Below are 17,403 nucleotides of genomic sequence, written 5' to 3' on the forward strand. Positions count from 1 at the left end.
TCATCTTTTTTAAGCTAACTATGCAAAATCCTATTGTTTCAGTTAGTTAAAAACATGAAATGGAAAATACTAAATGTACTGATTTTTTTTAAAAAAATTAATTCTTTATTTTAGAAATTGACAGAAGAAAAAAATAACATTTTTAAGCATTACGTGGCAAGGGTGTGTGTGGTTTAACAAGGTGTCTGTTAAAAGGAAGCATTTCCGGTACAGTTAGAATGAATCAAGCCATACAGTCATACTGCCTCTGGCTGTAATTTCTTCAGATCCTTTCATGTGAACATAAGAACGGCCATACTGGATCTAAAAAAAGTCCATCTAGCCCAGTATCCTGTCTTCCCTTTTTCCAACTGACCTCTTAGCTGTTTGGTCACTATATTGACTAAGCAGGTATATTAGGACAATGCCAACTGGAGGTTTCTGCCAGCCAGTTATGTTCACATCCAAGGAATAAAAATGGCACTTAGCCACTTTTTACTTATTTCAGAGCAAACTTTCCATGCTACTGTCAACAAAACATATAGTCAAGTATTTTGCATGGATAACATTTGATTCAGTTTGTATTTTAATAATGATACGTCTCTATTGTTTTTATAACTAAACATCTAATTCAAGACACTGACAAAATCTGAACTTGATATTAATTGAACTGAATGGTGTCTACCCATCTGGATATATAAACCTGTGTCTTATCCTTTTCAGTACATTTGGTATTTTTTGTATTTCTCATGGGTGTTGTCTACTTTAAGAAAATTAAGTTCTATAATTCCACCAGGAGAGCACAGTAGAAGTGTCTGTGTAGCCAGACATTCTTATCAGTTTTCCAAACTTACTCTGTAGCCTCTGCAGTTGCAGCTCTGCCAGTAATAGTAAGAGTGGCAAATGGGGCATGAAGTATTTCTTTCTTGATGCCACACAGATCGTTGTACAGACTTGACTTTCTTGAAGCACTTTCTGTTTTCCCTGCATTAATCTGCATTATTTGAACCCCACCCCCCCCCCCAAAGTTTTCTGCATTCTTCCACAATTTGCTTTACTGCCGTTAGACTTCTTTATATTTCTACCCATCATTAAACAGCTGACTCTTTCTGATTTCCTAAATATGTAGAACACAGTAGCACAAAAGTTTTCTCTGTCCAGACATTTTAAATTTGACATTCCTTTCTGTAATGGCATCTGTTCAATTACCTTCCTGTGTTGTTTCTCTTATACTGTTCTCTAGTTGAAGTTCTCCCCAGCAACCACTTTTTGTATACGTTCCTTTGGTATCAAAGAAGGACCAGGCACCTCACAAACCTAAGTCCTTCAGTCTGCAATAGTGTAGGGTGGTTAGTATGGTGATCTGGCTCTGAAGGGGTTCAAGAAACAGTGAACTTACTCTTGATGTCTTCATTTAGGAAGTGCTGCATTCTGCACTGCTTGAAGGAGTATTCTCCATTTTAGGTCCATAATCCTCCCAGCCTCCTATGTAACCAGCAAACAAAATTTGGAGAAGAGTAGGCCACATTGACTATAGAATTTTTTAAACTTGATTTTCCCCATCACTGTATAGTAGTGTGCATTTTACTAGTGGTCCTGTGCTGTCTTATTCATTCAATCTGAAAACTGAAGAGCAAGTGGTGTCATACCGAATGAAATGCAAATACTGCATTTGCACACAAGCAAATAGAATACATGTGACCTTAATGTTTTTCTGTAATTATATATCCCTACTGTTTTAATATGAAGCCTTGGTTCACTAATGATATGACTAGATTTTAATGGTAATATTTAAAATGCATTTATTGTAGGAAGTTTCTCCCAAGACACTTCAGAAAATAAAAATACAAAAGTTGGTCAGAACCTCTCAAAGTTTAAAGAAGCTGTAAACATTTGCTGTTTTACATGTTATCAAATTTTCGTATTTAGATTGGCTGATCTGATTTTTTTTTTTTCCCATGCTTAATTTACATGTTCTGTTCTAGAATTTCTTGAGCCTGAGGAATCCATTACTGTCTCAGTGGGTATTGACTTTTGTGATTCTACTCAGACTGCCAGTTTCCAGTTGTGGTAAGTTTGTTTTTCTTTTGTTTTTTAACATTTGATAGTTCTGAATGGAAATTGAGGGGAGAAATGTTATTGTCTTTGCCTTTTTTACACAACTTCTTCCATAATTATATTAAAAACATGATATTTGTATTTGCTCTGATTATATTTTGAACTAGTTTGAAGCCTAACTAGAATTTTTATGGGCAAAGTGCTGATTGTATTTTCTGCATTTGTTACAGAATTGGGCAATATAGCTCATCATAAAATGGACATTCAAGATGTATTTAGAGAAATGAGACATAGTTACCTTGTAAACTTTACTATTCCACTATTTTTCCTATCAGGATATTTCCAAATGATTTTTGAAAGTTTGTGATACTTGATGAGAATTAAGTTATGAACATATATTAGTCACACAGTGCACTTTCAAATCTGTGTTAGCTAAACAAATCAGTTTCTTCTGTTAGGTACATAAGCGCCGACTCCGTGGGTGCTCTGGGGCTGGAGCACCCACGGGGAAAAATTAGTGGGTGCTCTGCACCCACCAGCAGCCAAGCTCCCTTCCCCCCGCCTCACCTCACCTTCGCCTCCTCCCCTGAGCGCACTGCATCCCCCCTCCTCTGCCTACCTCCCAGTGCTTGCCGCCGTGAAACAGCTGTTTTGCGGTATAACAAGCTCCAGGAGGGAGGGGGGAGGAGCGGGAACACAGCATGCTCAGGGCCGGGGCAGGGATTTGGGGAAGGAGTCCAATAGGGGGAAGGAGGGGGCGGAGTTGGGGCGGGGACTTTGGGGAAGGTGTTGGAATGGGGGTGAGGCAGGGGCATGAGCGGATGGGGGGAGTCAAGCACCCACTGGCGCCAGTAGAAGTTGACACCTATGGTTAGGTACCTGAGCTGTTTGTGTTTCTGTTCTTTTCACGAGTTTGGTTTGGTAACTCTGAGGTTGCAGATGGATCCTACCATTTGATGTGAACTGAATTTTCAGAAACATTTTAATATGTAATTTACTAACATAAAATCAAAAAACAAAATGAGACCAAAGAAATCATAGCCAAACATAGAGTGCTCATATACATGCAGGCATTCGCTGACAGCAGCAATCTTTGAGGGACTCTTGCTCTATTTGCAAAAATGACTTGCATATATGTTTTTATATATACTTTGCTCATTATCATTATACCTAGATACAATGCAGGCTCTTGAGTTCCTTAGGTATTTTGATTTAAGCAGAAAAAGTGCCTACTCACCCATTGGGAGCTCCATTGTCAGGCAATGTGAATTCATGAAAAATACTAGCAGAATCCAAACTCTTTTGCCCAAGTCACTAAATGAACCTGCTTGCTAGTCTTTACCTTTCCCTTAACATATACTGAAACAAATATTGCAAGCAACTTTTCTCACAACTTGCCACCCCACATGGGTCATGGAGTTGTAACCCCATCACAATGCCCCAAACTGGTTAGGTGAAAACTGTCTTTCCTTGTAGAAAGTTCTGTACTCTTGTTTGTTCAATAATTTTAAAAATTATAGTGCACAGTGATCAATGGTAGTTTGGAAACTTACAGATTCTTAAAGACTGGGGATATAGGATTTGTAGTGGAAAAGCTACTGTGCTTTCACATATGTTAAACATGCTGCTCAAGAAGAGCCAATACAGAAATTACATTTTCTCTTTTTTTGGGGGGGGGGGGGGGATGTTTACTGTTGAAAATGTTTTTCTCAACAATCCTTTCTATGTGATATTCATTTGTATGCTAAGTCCCTAGTGTGAGGTTATTTTAAAGATATTGTTATCTCCAGCATGATGTGTATGACATGTAGCATATGCACAAGTTATGCTGTTGTGTCTTTCTGGATGATGACATTAGCAATGGTATTCAAGAACTGATCCGAAGTCTTTAAAAACTAAGCTTATTTTACTATACAGCACATTAGTCCAGCACAGGCTTTGTTTTGACATAATGAGGGAAGCAGAGTTCTAGGCAATGCAACTTCAAAATTGTTACAGAAATGTAAGGTATCTGTTTCTCTAAACACAAATGTACTTAGCTTTTTTATTTTAAAATTATATATAATGTCAGAATATTTTAAACAAGCATATACATTCTTTTTTAAAAGAGCAAATATTTTTATTTTAAGTACGCCCTTTAAGTACCGTATATACTCATTCATTCGCCCATTTGTTTATAAGCCGACCCTCCAAGATGGATAGATAAAAACAGTAAAAACTGTATGACCCTTTCATAAGCCGACCCTATATTTCAGGGGTTGGCAAACTTTGGCTCCAAGCCCATCAGGATAAGCCACTGGCGGGTCAGGACATTTTGTTTACCTGGCGCACTACTTCCCGCGGCTCCCATTGGCTGGGAAAGGCGAACCGCGGCCACAGGGAACTGAGGGGCTCCATGCCTGCAGGGGCTCCAGGTAAACAAAACAACAATGTATTAGATATTCAGTTCAGTGATTTCATAGAGTTTAAAATCATCAAATTTTGGTGTAGACCCGTTTATAAGTCGACCCCCGCTCTTTGATGCGTCACTTTTTTACCAAAAATATTTGGCTTATGAACGAGTATATACGGTATATAAATGATTCAGTTCCAAACTTACACCATTTATTGCTGAGAATCTCTGCAGTGATGAGTATAAGCAATGTAGCATAACACATTGATTTTATGCAGATCATCACCTTTATGTTTTGGGAGGTCTGCTATATTAGTGATATATAAAAACTGATTACTTTCTCCAACATTGCCTAGTAATTGTTTATTATTTTCCTATTAGACAAACAAGACAGATCAATATTCCTGAACACCAACCAGACTATGAGTAACGTCACTGTAAATAGATTTGCCTCAGACACCAGTGCTGTAGTCATTTTAATGATTTGGACAATGTGAGCCCAATGACAAAGCTCAAGCTAAACACTAAGTTTAAAGTTAAATTAAGAATAGGAATTGCTTACTTTGTTTGCCTCATTGATTAATAAACCCTTTGATATTTAAGAATACTGTAGAAGGGGAAAAAATAAAGATAGATGTACTTTGAGTAAAATTTGCTGTTTTATTGTTCCAAACATCCTTGTAGTACATATGTGTATATTAGGCGATTCTGTGTTTTGTGGTGGTCTTTCAGCCATGTGAATCTGTTTAAAATACAATCAATGGCAGTTCTTTTAATTCTCGATACTTTCTAAAGTTTTTTGTTCAAAAGGTTGTGTGTGGATGTGTGAATTATTTCAAGAATATTTTGACAAAAGGTGTCCTTACACCTTTATTTTGCTGTATTGTCTTCCATGAAGATATATATGTATGTCATTTATTTGAGCTGTTTGGGGCGTAGACAGCAGTAAAGCGTTCCCTGATCATAATTATTTTCCTACGTTTTACCAAAAGGAGCACACTTTGTCTTGCATCAAATGTAATTGATCCTGAAGCAGTGTAATCACAATTACTCACTTTCTTAATTGGCCTGCCCAAAATCAGAAAATGGAAACCGATCGGCAGTGTTTAAATCAATAGCTTTGTAGTAGTGCTTGTGGGGGTTGGGAGATAGTGGTAATGGGTAGATCAATTGGTCTTAGATGCCAATCATTGACTGTGTGTTTTGCATAGTAAACACTACCTGTCTGCTTCGAGATGTTGTAGTGTTAGTGGTTCAATAAATGCAAACTATATTAAGAAAAAAGCAAAAATGACGAATAAAATATTTAGATCACTTTTAAAAGATCTTGAACATAACAAGGGCAGTGAAGGAGAAACTGTAATATACAGAGTTGAAAGCTCTGAGAGCTTTGAAACACTTCCCTGATAAGCACTATTTTATTAAGCAAAACTTTCAAAGATCACATACCTAATTAGAGAGAAAGGAGAAACTCTTTAACTTGAAAACTGTTCCTAATGCATTTATTTAGAACATACATTAGGTTGCTCATAGTGAGAACATCACATCACCTCCTTTCTTGTGCGATCTCTCAGCAAATGGACTTTCCCCCCTTTCTATCCAATAATGCTATTTGTGTGGTTTTTGTTTTTTTTAAAGTGAGGGTCAGGATGAGTAAATGGCCATTCTTCATCTTCTAAAAAACATGTGCATATATGTGTATACACAGACACCCTGCCCCTATGTACGTGTGTGTGTGAGTGAGTTGCATATTTAGGGTTTCTAACTTCCCTATCCTTTTTTCCTCCCTATGTTTGCAGGCAAAAGCCTCTTTCAGATAAGCTCCTACCTCACTGCAGGGGTTGGGTCCAACGTGGCAGTTGCCTGAAGAGAAGGGAGGGACTCCTAGGAGTATGAACTGCCCTGAAAGATCTGGGAAAGGGGGAACAAGTGTGTTCCTCCCTCCCCAACCAAAAAACCCCACACAAACTTCTAGAGATGGGCTAGTGCTGGATGTGATGAGAACCTGTTCTCCCTCTCCTCCACCTCCTGGTGCCTGGAAAAATTCTGTGACAGGCCATCAGGACTCTATGTGAGGGAAGGGAAAAAGCCTGTGCTATTAGTGTCTTCCCAGTGTGAAGGCTTGCTCTCCTTTAAGGTGCCATCTGATGTACTGAAATACCGCTGAGCCCACATGTTCTGCCAGCCTTTAACCTGTCTTGCTGAGCCAGGCTCTTAAGCCTCCTCTAGCACACACACAGGCAGGGCCACACCCAGCTGCAGAAAGACACAAGACACTGAGATCAGCTCTGTGAAGACTCTGCTTAAGAGACTTGCCCCAGCACTCAGGTGCCCACCTCCCTTGGAGTACAGACCCAAAGGTATGTTTTCTTGCGCTGTGTAGAAAAATCTGCACAGTGCAAGCTCATAAAAATTCACCCTCTCCCTCAATGTGAAGAGAGAGATGCACAACTTCTTGCCCCCCCAGTTAGAAATTGCACAAACTGGGTTTAATAATAAACAAAACAAATGTATTAACTATAAAAGGCAGATTTTAAGTGATTATAAGAGATAGCAAACAGAACGAAGCAAATTACTGAGGAAATAAAACAAAACACTCAGACTAAACTTAGTACACTAAAGAAATTGGCTACAAATAGTAATTTTTCACCCTAAATGTTGTTTTAGGCAGATTGCTAAGATTTTTGAAAGCCAGCTGCACTGGCCTGCAGCTTGAAACTTTAGGTATTATTACTCACAGTCTAAACACCCTTCCAGCCTGGGCTCAGCTCTTCTCCCCCCAGTTCAGTTCTTGCTTCAAGGTGTTTCCCCAGTGTCTCTTTGGGCAGGGAGGCAGAGGAGAACCACGATGATGTCACTCCCCTACTTATATAGCTTTAGTGTATGGTGGGAACCCTTTGTCTTCCAGTGGAAAAACACTGGCATTCCAAGAGGGGGTCCAGCATCAGGTGACTCAGTCACATGACTCTGCCGGGTCTGTGACGTTATTGACACGAACTGTGACAGTATAGACCATTTTTGCTCTGCAGGGTCTCTATACTGTCTGTATTTCAACCTTGTGCTATACTTCTGGGTGACACCCCAGGCAATTTGGCATCATCACTGCCTAGCCTGCTTGATGGCCCATTAAGGACCATCAGCTATACAACTGACCCATTGAGAGAAGGCAGATACACCTTGTGACTCAGCAAGGCATACAGGGATATGCCTATGGTCAGAAATCTAAGGCTTTCAAGCCATGGCTGGGCAGCTTGTATTTGAGACAAAGGAAGCACAAGCCACATGGCAGAGAATATAAAAGGCCCTGGAAACCCTCCATTTTGTCTTCAATCCTGCTCTGACCTCTGGAGGAACCTTGCTACGAACTAAAGCTCTAAACAAAGGACTGAATGACCCATCCCAGCTGTGGATGTACTCCAGAGACTTGATTTGAATCTGCAGTTTATTCCATCACTGCTACAAGCCTGAACCAAGAACTTTGCCATTACTGTATGTAATTGATACCATTTAACCAATTTTAGCTCTCATCTATATTTCTTTTTTTTAGGAATAAACCTTTAGATTTTAGATTCTAAAGAATTGGCAACAGCGTGATTTGTGGGTAAGATCTGATTTATATATTGACCTGGGTCTCGAGCTTGGTCCTTTGTGATTGAGAGAACTTTTTTTCTTTTACGGGGGTATTGGTTTTCATAACCATTTGTCCCCATAATGAGTGGCACTGGTGGTGATACTGGGAAACTGGAGTGTCTAAGGGAATTGCTTGTATGACTTCTGGTTAGCCTGTAGGGTAAAACTGAAGTCCTCTCTGTTTGGCTGGTTTGTTGTGCAAGGAACCCCAGCCTTGGGCTATAACTGCCCTGCTCTAAGCAATTTGTCCTGAATTGATACTCTCAGTTGTGTTCCGCCAGAGGCTTCATCGTTACAGGGTCCTAGCAGCCATTACTCCTAGGCTGTCTGGAGCATCCACAGGAAGGCTAAGCTCTTTCACAGTCCATTGTCTTTGCTGATGGGCCATCAGCCTTATCTGTCTTTTTCATTGTTGTACCTGAATGGCTAGTTGTGGGTGTCACCCAAGGTAGCACATTTGAAATACAGATACATGGTCAATATTCCTAACTTCAGATACAAAAATGATATGTGCATACAAATTGGATAATAAGATTCAGTAAATCACAACCTTTCCAATTATATCTTACATGAGCCATCTTTCATGAAGTATATCTGAGTAATGCCGTATCCATATCATAAGCATATTTCCATAAAGAATATGGAGTGCAATGTCACACCCAGAATCTAAGAGCCTGAGTGGTTGGAGTGGGCAGGATGTCACCACAACTACCGAGAGAAGGGGGAGAGAGCTGAAATGGAATGGGAAGAAGTGCTTATATGCACTCCTTTCCCCTCCCTCAAAATAACAAGCAGACTTGGGGTCAAGGGAACGCAGCACACACTGAAAGATGGCAGAGAGATGGTAATAGTACAGGTCTGGTTACTAAACCCAGCCCCAAGAACTGTGCTCCTGCTCCTCCCAGTACTGCCACTGGAACTGTTAAGGGCCAGTCTATGCTCTACTTCTGGCAGCACTTAGATCTGCTGCTGGGAAAGAGGGGAGATGATGCTCTGCATCCACCTACCACAGCCTGGCCAAAGCCTTTCTGAACGGCAGGTTTTGCACACACAAGCCAGAGGTTGGTTTGTCAGGGTGGGGAAATCTAGCAAATTATTTATGAAAACTGTCAAGAAGGGAATTAGACCCGCTCTCTTCACTCTCTTCCTACTCATGAAATCTCTTGCTGCATATTCTTTTAAGGGCACAGGTGCTCCTTTTCCCCAGATCTCTTAGAGATACATATATTTGAAGAAGCAAATATCCTCCCTTCTTTCAGGCACCTCTATACCCTGAAATCTACTTGAGCAAGATGTCTATCTGCAATCAAGAAGAAAAAGAAAAGGATCAGTCAGTTACCCTAACATCCAACCTTGTCTCAAAAATATTGAGACTACAAAACCAGTAGTTATTTACCAATCCTGATCCTATTTTTCCTGAAAAGTCAGTTTTTTAAAAAGTGCAAGTAACTCAGGTATAAACACTGACTTGTTTGACTCATGTAATAGCATCTGAATAATAATATACAGGAAGCTATATAGAAAGTGTACCAAAGGCAGTTGTTAGAGAGAAAACAGCTTTCATATCACTCTCAATCACATTTTCACCTGTTCATATGGTGTTTCCCTGGACAGTGCTTTGTCAGCTGGTCAGTAAGTTATCGCTAGGGAGGTGTACTTTTTATTTATTTATTATTTAAAACTTTTGGACATGAAGACAAGCAATCTGGTGCTCTTCCCTCCACTGTCAATCACTCTAAAGCCAACCACTAATTGGCCCACCTCCAGAAAGCAAGTACATCAGGCTGGAGGAGGCAGTGCTGGGTCTGAACAACTGCTCCCACCTCTGCAAATCCAGGGCCTTTCTTAGCCAGATGCTTCTCTTCCTTTCCCCAAAGTTGGAAAAGTAGACAAAATCCAAACACCTCAGAAAGGTGAAATCAAGAGGAAACTTAAATATTGTTGTTCTTTTCTCTCCCAACTTTTCTTCCTGTTCTTTGTATCTCTTTGAATATAAACTATGGGAAATTAGAATATAAATAATCAGGAAATTAAAAACCTCTGCAAAAGACATGTTCAAGACCATGGCCTAGCATGGTATTAGTCTTATGGTTATCAAGGGAATAGGAGAAGGCTAACTTCGTAGCAAGGCCTCCATTAAAGAAGCAGGCATCCTCTTTACTGTGACTTTGAAAACATTATCTAAACTAGGGGTGCAGGCCTCCAAAGGTAGGTAGTTGACTTTTGTATCCTTTGAAGAAGTTGATAGGTGCTCAAATAACCACGGTATAAAAACCTATATAGAGAATTAACAGGTAATACTCTAATGTTTTGTATGTTTCTAAGTGGTAATGCCATTTACATTTGTTTCAAAGGTAGACACTGCTGTCCTTGCCCCCTAAGTCTACCATTATCCTGGATAAGAGGATTTCTTAAGATCATCTGGTAAACAGCCACTTACGGTTTTTGCATAAGTGATCCAGGACAGACTGATCCAAACAATGCCAGATGTCGACCTGGTTCTTTGGGAGCAAACTGTTTGGCAAAAGAACAGAAAAGTGACAGAACACCTTCTGTTCCAAGCATCCCGGAGAAAATTTAAATCATGCTCCTCCTAAATGATCAAACGTGATCTTGTAATGTCATTTAATCTATTAAGTAGAGTGTTTCTCCCCCTTGGTTCCTGTGTTTGTACAACTTTCTTCGATGTATTGGATATAGCACCCATGTAGTCTGAAATAATGCCATGCATATGGTGAAAGCCTTCAAAAGAGCTCTGTATGGCTCAAAAGCTTGTCTCTGTCACCAACAGAGGTTGGTCCAATAAAAGATATTACCTCACCCACCATGTCTCTCTACAGTTTAATACCTTTTTTCAGGCAACAGTAGAATTAATGCTGAAACCTAGCTTGCTCTGTACCTCACGAAGAGTACTACTCCGTACTTAAGAGATTCTGCTGTGGAGTGGAGTGTTATCAGACATACTAGCCTTTTCTTGCTGGGCTCCATTGAGCAGACTTTTAATTGAGAGGCTCTTATTCTGTACTAAGGTTGTAACTTCTGCCATGGAAAATGCTTAAGGCCTTTCAGTTTGAAAACTGGAGAAATATTCCCATGCAGATTTTATGTACCCATGTCTATTTGTAATTCTTCACCTGGTTTGACAAATTTTCTTTTCTGTTATATTTCATTATAAATGTAATCTCCCAAGAGATTTGAAGCAAGAGCATTTACAAGAGATGTTTCAGTGTAGTCTTAACCATTCTTCTGGCACTCTTAAAACTACTTCTAATAGCAACTTTTAAGCTATGAAGTATTTCTTAACGGTTTTGATATATAGTAGTTAAATTAATTTTAAATAGGGTTGAATTCAATTCTTAGTTACATTATTTTATGTAAATTACATTCTTACTATCCAGATTTGTATTTAGTAGCAAACACTTTAAATTAAGTATTTAATATGATGACTTTTAAAAAATTATATCCCTAATTAAATTACATATAAAAGAGGACCCACTATGCCTACGTTAGTGCTTTTGGCTCCTGTAGAAGGGTGGGCTCACTACTGGAACACCTCTTGGCATGGCAGGGCATGGTGCAGCAGCTCTTTTGTGGTTAGTGCCCCCTGACAATAGTCGCGCCAGTCCCACCGTGGTCTGCCTCTTCTGGCAACTCAGACCTCTGGTCAGGTCATGTTTTAGACCCAAACCTTCCAGGGTAACAAAGTCCAAATGATTGAAAGTCCAGCATCCTTACAGAAGGTCTTTAATCCTGACTCTGAGTCCTGTAGTCCTCACACCCTTTACTCATCTTTCAGTCATCCTTATTCCCTTCTCAGGGCTTCTTGCCACCTTCCACAGTCACTGGTAGGGTAGCTCAGTCCCTCCCACTATTCTGGTTTCCAGTCCAGGGACCCTATAACCAGCACGCAAGGTCTGCTCCATCAGGCTCCTTGCTGCTGCCTCGCTGGACATCTTCCTGCTGTAGCCTCTTTATCAAGCATTCTCTCTCCTGCCTCTCTTAGTTCACCCTTCTTTCAGGGCCAGGACTCCCAGGGCTCTCCCTGGAACCTTCCAGCAAAATCTCCAACTAAAAGTACAAAAGTAAACCCACTTTTGCCCTCTTCAGGCTTGATCTTTCATCTCTCTATATTCCTTAATTGAACACCTCCTAGTGCGCTCTCTCTCTCTGCAAGGTCTCAATCCTGTCGTTTTATCAGGTTTTACCACTGGAACTTTCTCCACCTCAGTGGCTGCTCTGTGTTTCTCCTAGTCTCCTGCCAGACTTCTCAACTCAGGAGAGGATCCCAGGGCCATCTCTCCCCCTCGGCTTCCTCCTTGACCCTCCTAGGCTCTCAACTCTCTAGTCCCAGAGAGTTACTGGGACTAGAGTTTCTCTCCTGCGGTCTCTTTATAATCTCTTTCTAATCTGCTTCCTTTCTTTATAGTCACTGCTCAGCTCCTTCCACACCTAGGCTTCATCTTTAATCAAGCCTGGCCTATTCTCCAAGTACAGGCAGGTGGCATAGTTGTGTTTATATGTGGGATAGACACTGCATCAGATCCCTATATAGGGATTACAGGCCTGGAAAAAATACCAACATTTAGAGTCACTGATATTCAGTGTAAAGAGAATTGTAGTGATTGGAGCAAAGGAGGAATGGTTTTCTGCAGCTGAAAAATAATTGTATCAAAGTATGCTGGATCTCAGCAATTCTAGCTTGAAATAAAGTAAATCTTACCTAATGATCATAAGAACAAGCAACAAGACTTTTGGCCATCCAGTGAGCAGAAAACCTATTGATAAAGTTGGAGGAGGTGGAAACAGGCATCAGATCCACAAAACTATTTTAATGGCTTTATTAAGAAATATTAATGAGTTTGTTACTTTCAAGGGGGAGTGGATTGTTTGGTTGGACCAGTGGTTCTCAACCTTTCCAGACTACTGTACCCTTTTCAGGAGTCTGATTTGTCCTGTGCACCCCAAGTTTCACCTCATTTAAAAACTATTTGCTTACAAATCAGACATAAAAATACAAAAGTGTCACAGCACACTATTACTGAAAAATTGCTTCCTTTCTCATTTTTACCATATAATTACAAAATAAATCAATTGGAATATAAATATTGTGCTTACATTTCAGTGCGATACTTGAGCCTGTTTTTCACTTGTGAGCCTTGTCATTCTGGGAGGCTGTGAAGCAACAGCAACAATTAAGTTTTTCTCCATATTGTCTGTTCAACTCTCAGGGCCAGCATTAGGGGGGTGGCAAGCTGGGCAATTGCCCAGGGTCCCATGCTGTAAGTGGTCCTGCAAAACTAAGTTGTTTAGGCTTGGGCTTTAGTCCTGCCCCTCAGGGTTCGGGCTTTGGCTTTCTGCCCTGGGCCCAGCAAGTCTAACACCAGCCCTGGCAACCCCCTTAAAGCGAACTTGTGACGTACTTCGTGGTTGCAACCCGTCGTCTGAGAACTGCTGATATAGTATATAAAGCAGTATAAACAAGTCATTGTATGAAATTTTAGTTTGTATTGTCTTCACTTGTGCTTTTTATGTAGGCTGTTGTAAAATTAGGCAAATATCTAGATTAGTTGACGTACTCCCTGGAAGACCTCTGCATGCCCCCAAGAGTCACTGGATTGGACAGTACTTAGTAAGGGTTCTTTCCCACTGCTTTAGAATGCTTATGTAGGAGCCAGGCTACATTGATACTTTCCCACTATAAAAGGTACATCTGAAGACACTATGTTGTCAAATTAATGTATAAATAGCATGGTCTGCAGTAGATCCAACAGCATGCTGAATTATCCCATAATCGTTCTTGGTTACATTTTGAAAGTGGTTTTGTTTTGTTTTGTTAAATTATTATGAAGGTGTTGTTGAATCCCCTTGTAGCCATTTTAGTTCAGACAAGCCACTTAAACAATATAGAAAAATGTTATCTGGGGCAATTGGCTAAAGATTCATTCTTTCACTCCCAAATTGCTGGTCTCATATGAAAAAATATTATGTCTTATGTCACAGCCCACTTCAATCTCAACATATACTGACTGCATCCTTGCTGTTTCAGTGTTCTGTTGTCATTAGCTAAACTGACAGCATTCAAACTATTTAAGAAAAATAATGAACGTCAGGATTGTAAGCAGGGATAGAGTTAAAAATTATTTATAAAATGGAATAACATCCTGTGACATAAATCATTATAAAGCTTATCTCAGCCAGACTTTAAAGAATCATTTTAGTGTATATTTACTGAACTTAGATTTAGAGTAATACTGTCAGTTATTGTTCTGCTACATTACTTTTGACACATCTACATTTGGCATTTAAAAGCTTAATTACAGCATATCACAAGTTTTAAAAATCAAATAATTTTAGAATATATAAAATGTATCTTCTAAGTGTTTCTGTTGCTAAAGTTGTAGCAACTGGTTAAAATACAGTAACTATTTAAATTTTAAGTAACTGGCATATAAAACAAATATTTTTCTGATTTCAGATACTTTGTCATGTAATTTTTTTAATCGGAGGAAAAATATGACTTCTATATTAATCATCCAGTGCTGTTTCCTACATCAGCCAATCTAATTTCAGACTTCTAAGGTGAAAAAAATTATAAAAAATCAATAACAAATGAGATTAATTTAAATACCATGGATATTAATCAATTGATTTTTGTACTACTAATGATTGTACCAATATGTTTAAGCAGGATAGCTCAGGCATACAAGCAATCAATATTTGCTGATTATTTGGCAGACCAGTTAGTGAAGAGATTTTTTTTTTCTTTCCAAAATTTCACTTGCCCTATGGCTACAACAAAGATTTTAATTGTAAATGCATTCTTAGCTGGATGTTGCATATTGTAGTCAGCCAACCAAACGTGGTAATGTGGACATATCTTGAATTTCTGTAAAATTAGTTTCAGGTACAAATAATTTGACCCTGGCAGAGAATGAGATGAACAGTGTTTGTCTTTTGGGGGGGGAGGGAAGGGGTTAAGAAGGAATCTGTAACATATGTTGTTTTTTTAATAGCAGAATACTGCTGATGTGCTATTTTGTTGTTGTTTTTAAACTATCTGCTGTTATGAAAACTAGTCCCATATTTGAGAGAATTTCCATCAAGGCTTCTTCTGATCAACCAGTAGCCTACTTTTTGCTATGTCAAAAAATGAGAAGTTTTCAAAATTGAACTGATAAAATATTTTTCTTGCTTCTCAAATTAGTTTTTTCTATGTCTCTCAGACAATATTGTGTGCCCTTCCAAATTATGTCCTTGTTAAATTTAGAAGTGACTGTATTATAGAAGATCCTTGTTTTGTTTAGAAAAATGTTTCATACTAAATAGGAAGATTGTTAAAATATTTGATCCTGGATATTACACTTTGCGTAAGACAATTCTTTGAACGTATTGGTGGTATTAAAACAGGAGAAGTAGAATCTTGCTAATTCAGACTAATTGCTGGGATGTTGCTGATTATTTAACTTTGCAAATTAACTAATGAACAAACAGTTTTTTAAAAATCATATAACGTTGATTTTTAGCAAGCGTGTAGTTTAGTTTATCTGATACTTCTTAGTTGACTAGAACATGTGCATAGCAATAAAAGTAACAGTATTAGAAATACAAAAGCTCACTGCAGCACCTTGTTGTTGCATCTATGCTGGGAAGTAGGATGAGGCAGTCAGATTTTTGGTGAGAATTAGCAAGGTTTTGGATTAGCAAAGTGAAAATCAGAAAGGTAAATTCTACAAAATCAGTTGATAACATATTTGCTCCAATTTAATTTTGGTTATATAGAATATTTTCTTACCCCAAAAAAGTGTTCAATTCTGTGTAATTTCTCTTCTCTCAGTACAAAGGAAGATCACTTCAGTGTTAATATTCGGCCCCCTGTTGGAGAATTACTTTTACCTGTCACTATGTCAGAGAAGGACTTTAAGACAGAGCAAGGTGAGAAATATTATTTCAGTAACTTTGATAAATGCATTTTTGATTTCCATGTGCATGCACTACAATGCTTTTCACTTGCACATCTATACAGATGCCCAGAAATCACTTTATGTATGTAGCTATTGATGCTACTCTGTGCAGTCTCTTTCAATCTCATACTAATGGCTTGGTTTAGAAAATACCTTTAGAAGCACACAGTGTGTGCATTCCAGTGGTACTTGATAACTGATTAATATATCTTTTAAAAAAACAGTCCCTCCTCATACATAGTCCATAATCAACCTTTTGGCCCTGAGAGTTATGGTTTCCTAACATTACTCACTAATGCATTTCATATTAGTGCTAATGGCAGGAATTTTAGACCCACCAGCTCAGAGAAATAATCCAAATGTGTATTAATACAATGATGTCTCCTTTTATTAGTCTTTATTCCAACACTATTGCTAGTGTAGAGTTAATGTACTTTTTCTCCCAACTACTTTGAAGTTCATTACAATCATACCCCTTTAAAACAACGCTTCGTACTATCAAAAACAAACTCTTTGGCTTCCCTTTGGTGTAGCCTTTTAAAAAGGAACCGTGTTGTTGTCTACACCTCGGCGGTCAATTTTCTTAATGTAGTGCTTTTAAAGAAAGTCAGCATTTCTGTAAAATCCAAGATTGTGGCTTGGCCTGGACTCAAACGTATTTGATAATTTGAATGGTTCTTACTATATGAATAATAAAAATATATAATAGCTGGTTTTACTAAATTGAACAGTTCACACAGCTAAGAATTTTGTTCAAATTTACTGCAGTACTTTTAAAGTCCAAAAGCTTGAGCTTTGGATGCATTTTCAAATTTACAATGGTATATTCTCATCCATCTCAATGAATGGGGATTTACATGCGTAAATCCTTTCCCACTGAGATGAGAATGTACCCACGGGACTCCATCTCATGGCTGTGTAAAGCTCAGAAACCCAGTATATCTATCAAGCAGTCAAGAACACCAACGAGTAATCCTATGCAATGCTATATATTATTACTAATCACTTTTGCATCTTTCTTACAGTTACTTTTATATTTTAAATGATTAAGAATGCAATCTAAGTTTTACTTGTATTATTTTCTGTGAAGTTGATCACTGCAGTGAAAAGTTAGGATTGTGAATTTTTTTCTTAACCAATTGATACTTATTTGCTGTTCTTACCCTTTGCTGGCTAAAGCCTGCCTCACTGCTTTACACCTGCTCAGCAAACCAAGGTGAGTGATTAAATGAGGCTTTGGCACATTTGTTTTAGACCGTTCCCTTCTGAAAATTGTAGCTGGGGTATACTGTAAGTAAAGAAGGTTGTTGTGCTCCCCCCCACTTTTTGGTTTGCTTGCTTGCTTGCTTGCTTGATATTTGATCATTTTCTCTGCTTTGCTTT

General features: G+C 38.7%; 1 protein-coding gene across 2 annotated transcripts in view; it reads left to right on the forward strand.

The window, feature by feature from the left end:
- AP3B1 (adaptor related protein complex 3 subunit beta 1) overlaps positions 1-17,403 on the forward strand; it is a 328,644-nt gene that overhangs the window by 294,045 nt on the left and 17,196 nt on the right. The window contains exons 24-26 of one of the 2 annotated variants that reach the window (XR_012639514.1): positions 1,965-2,049; positions 15,894-15,991; positions 17,200-17,236. Coding sequence is in view for 1 of the 2 variants with exons in the window: in XM_074952685.1 (XP_074808786.1) it covers positions 1,965-2,049; positions 15,894-15,991 (183 nt within the window). In the remaining variant the exon portion in view is untranslated. The remainder of the gene's footprint in view (positions 1-1,964; positions 2,050-15,893; positions 15,992-17,199; positions 17,237-17,403) is intronic. The other variant, XM_074952685.1, reaches the window with a different exon arrangement.

The sequence above is a fragment of the Natator depressus genome, chromosome 5 (genome assembly GCF_965152275.1).
Source record: "Natator depressus isolate rNatDep1 chromosome 5, rNatDep2.hap1, whole genome shotgun sequence".
Lineage (NCBI taxonomy): Eukaryota > Metazoa > Chordata > Testudines > Cheloniidae > Natator > Natator depressus.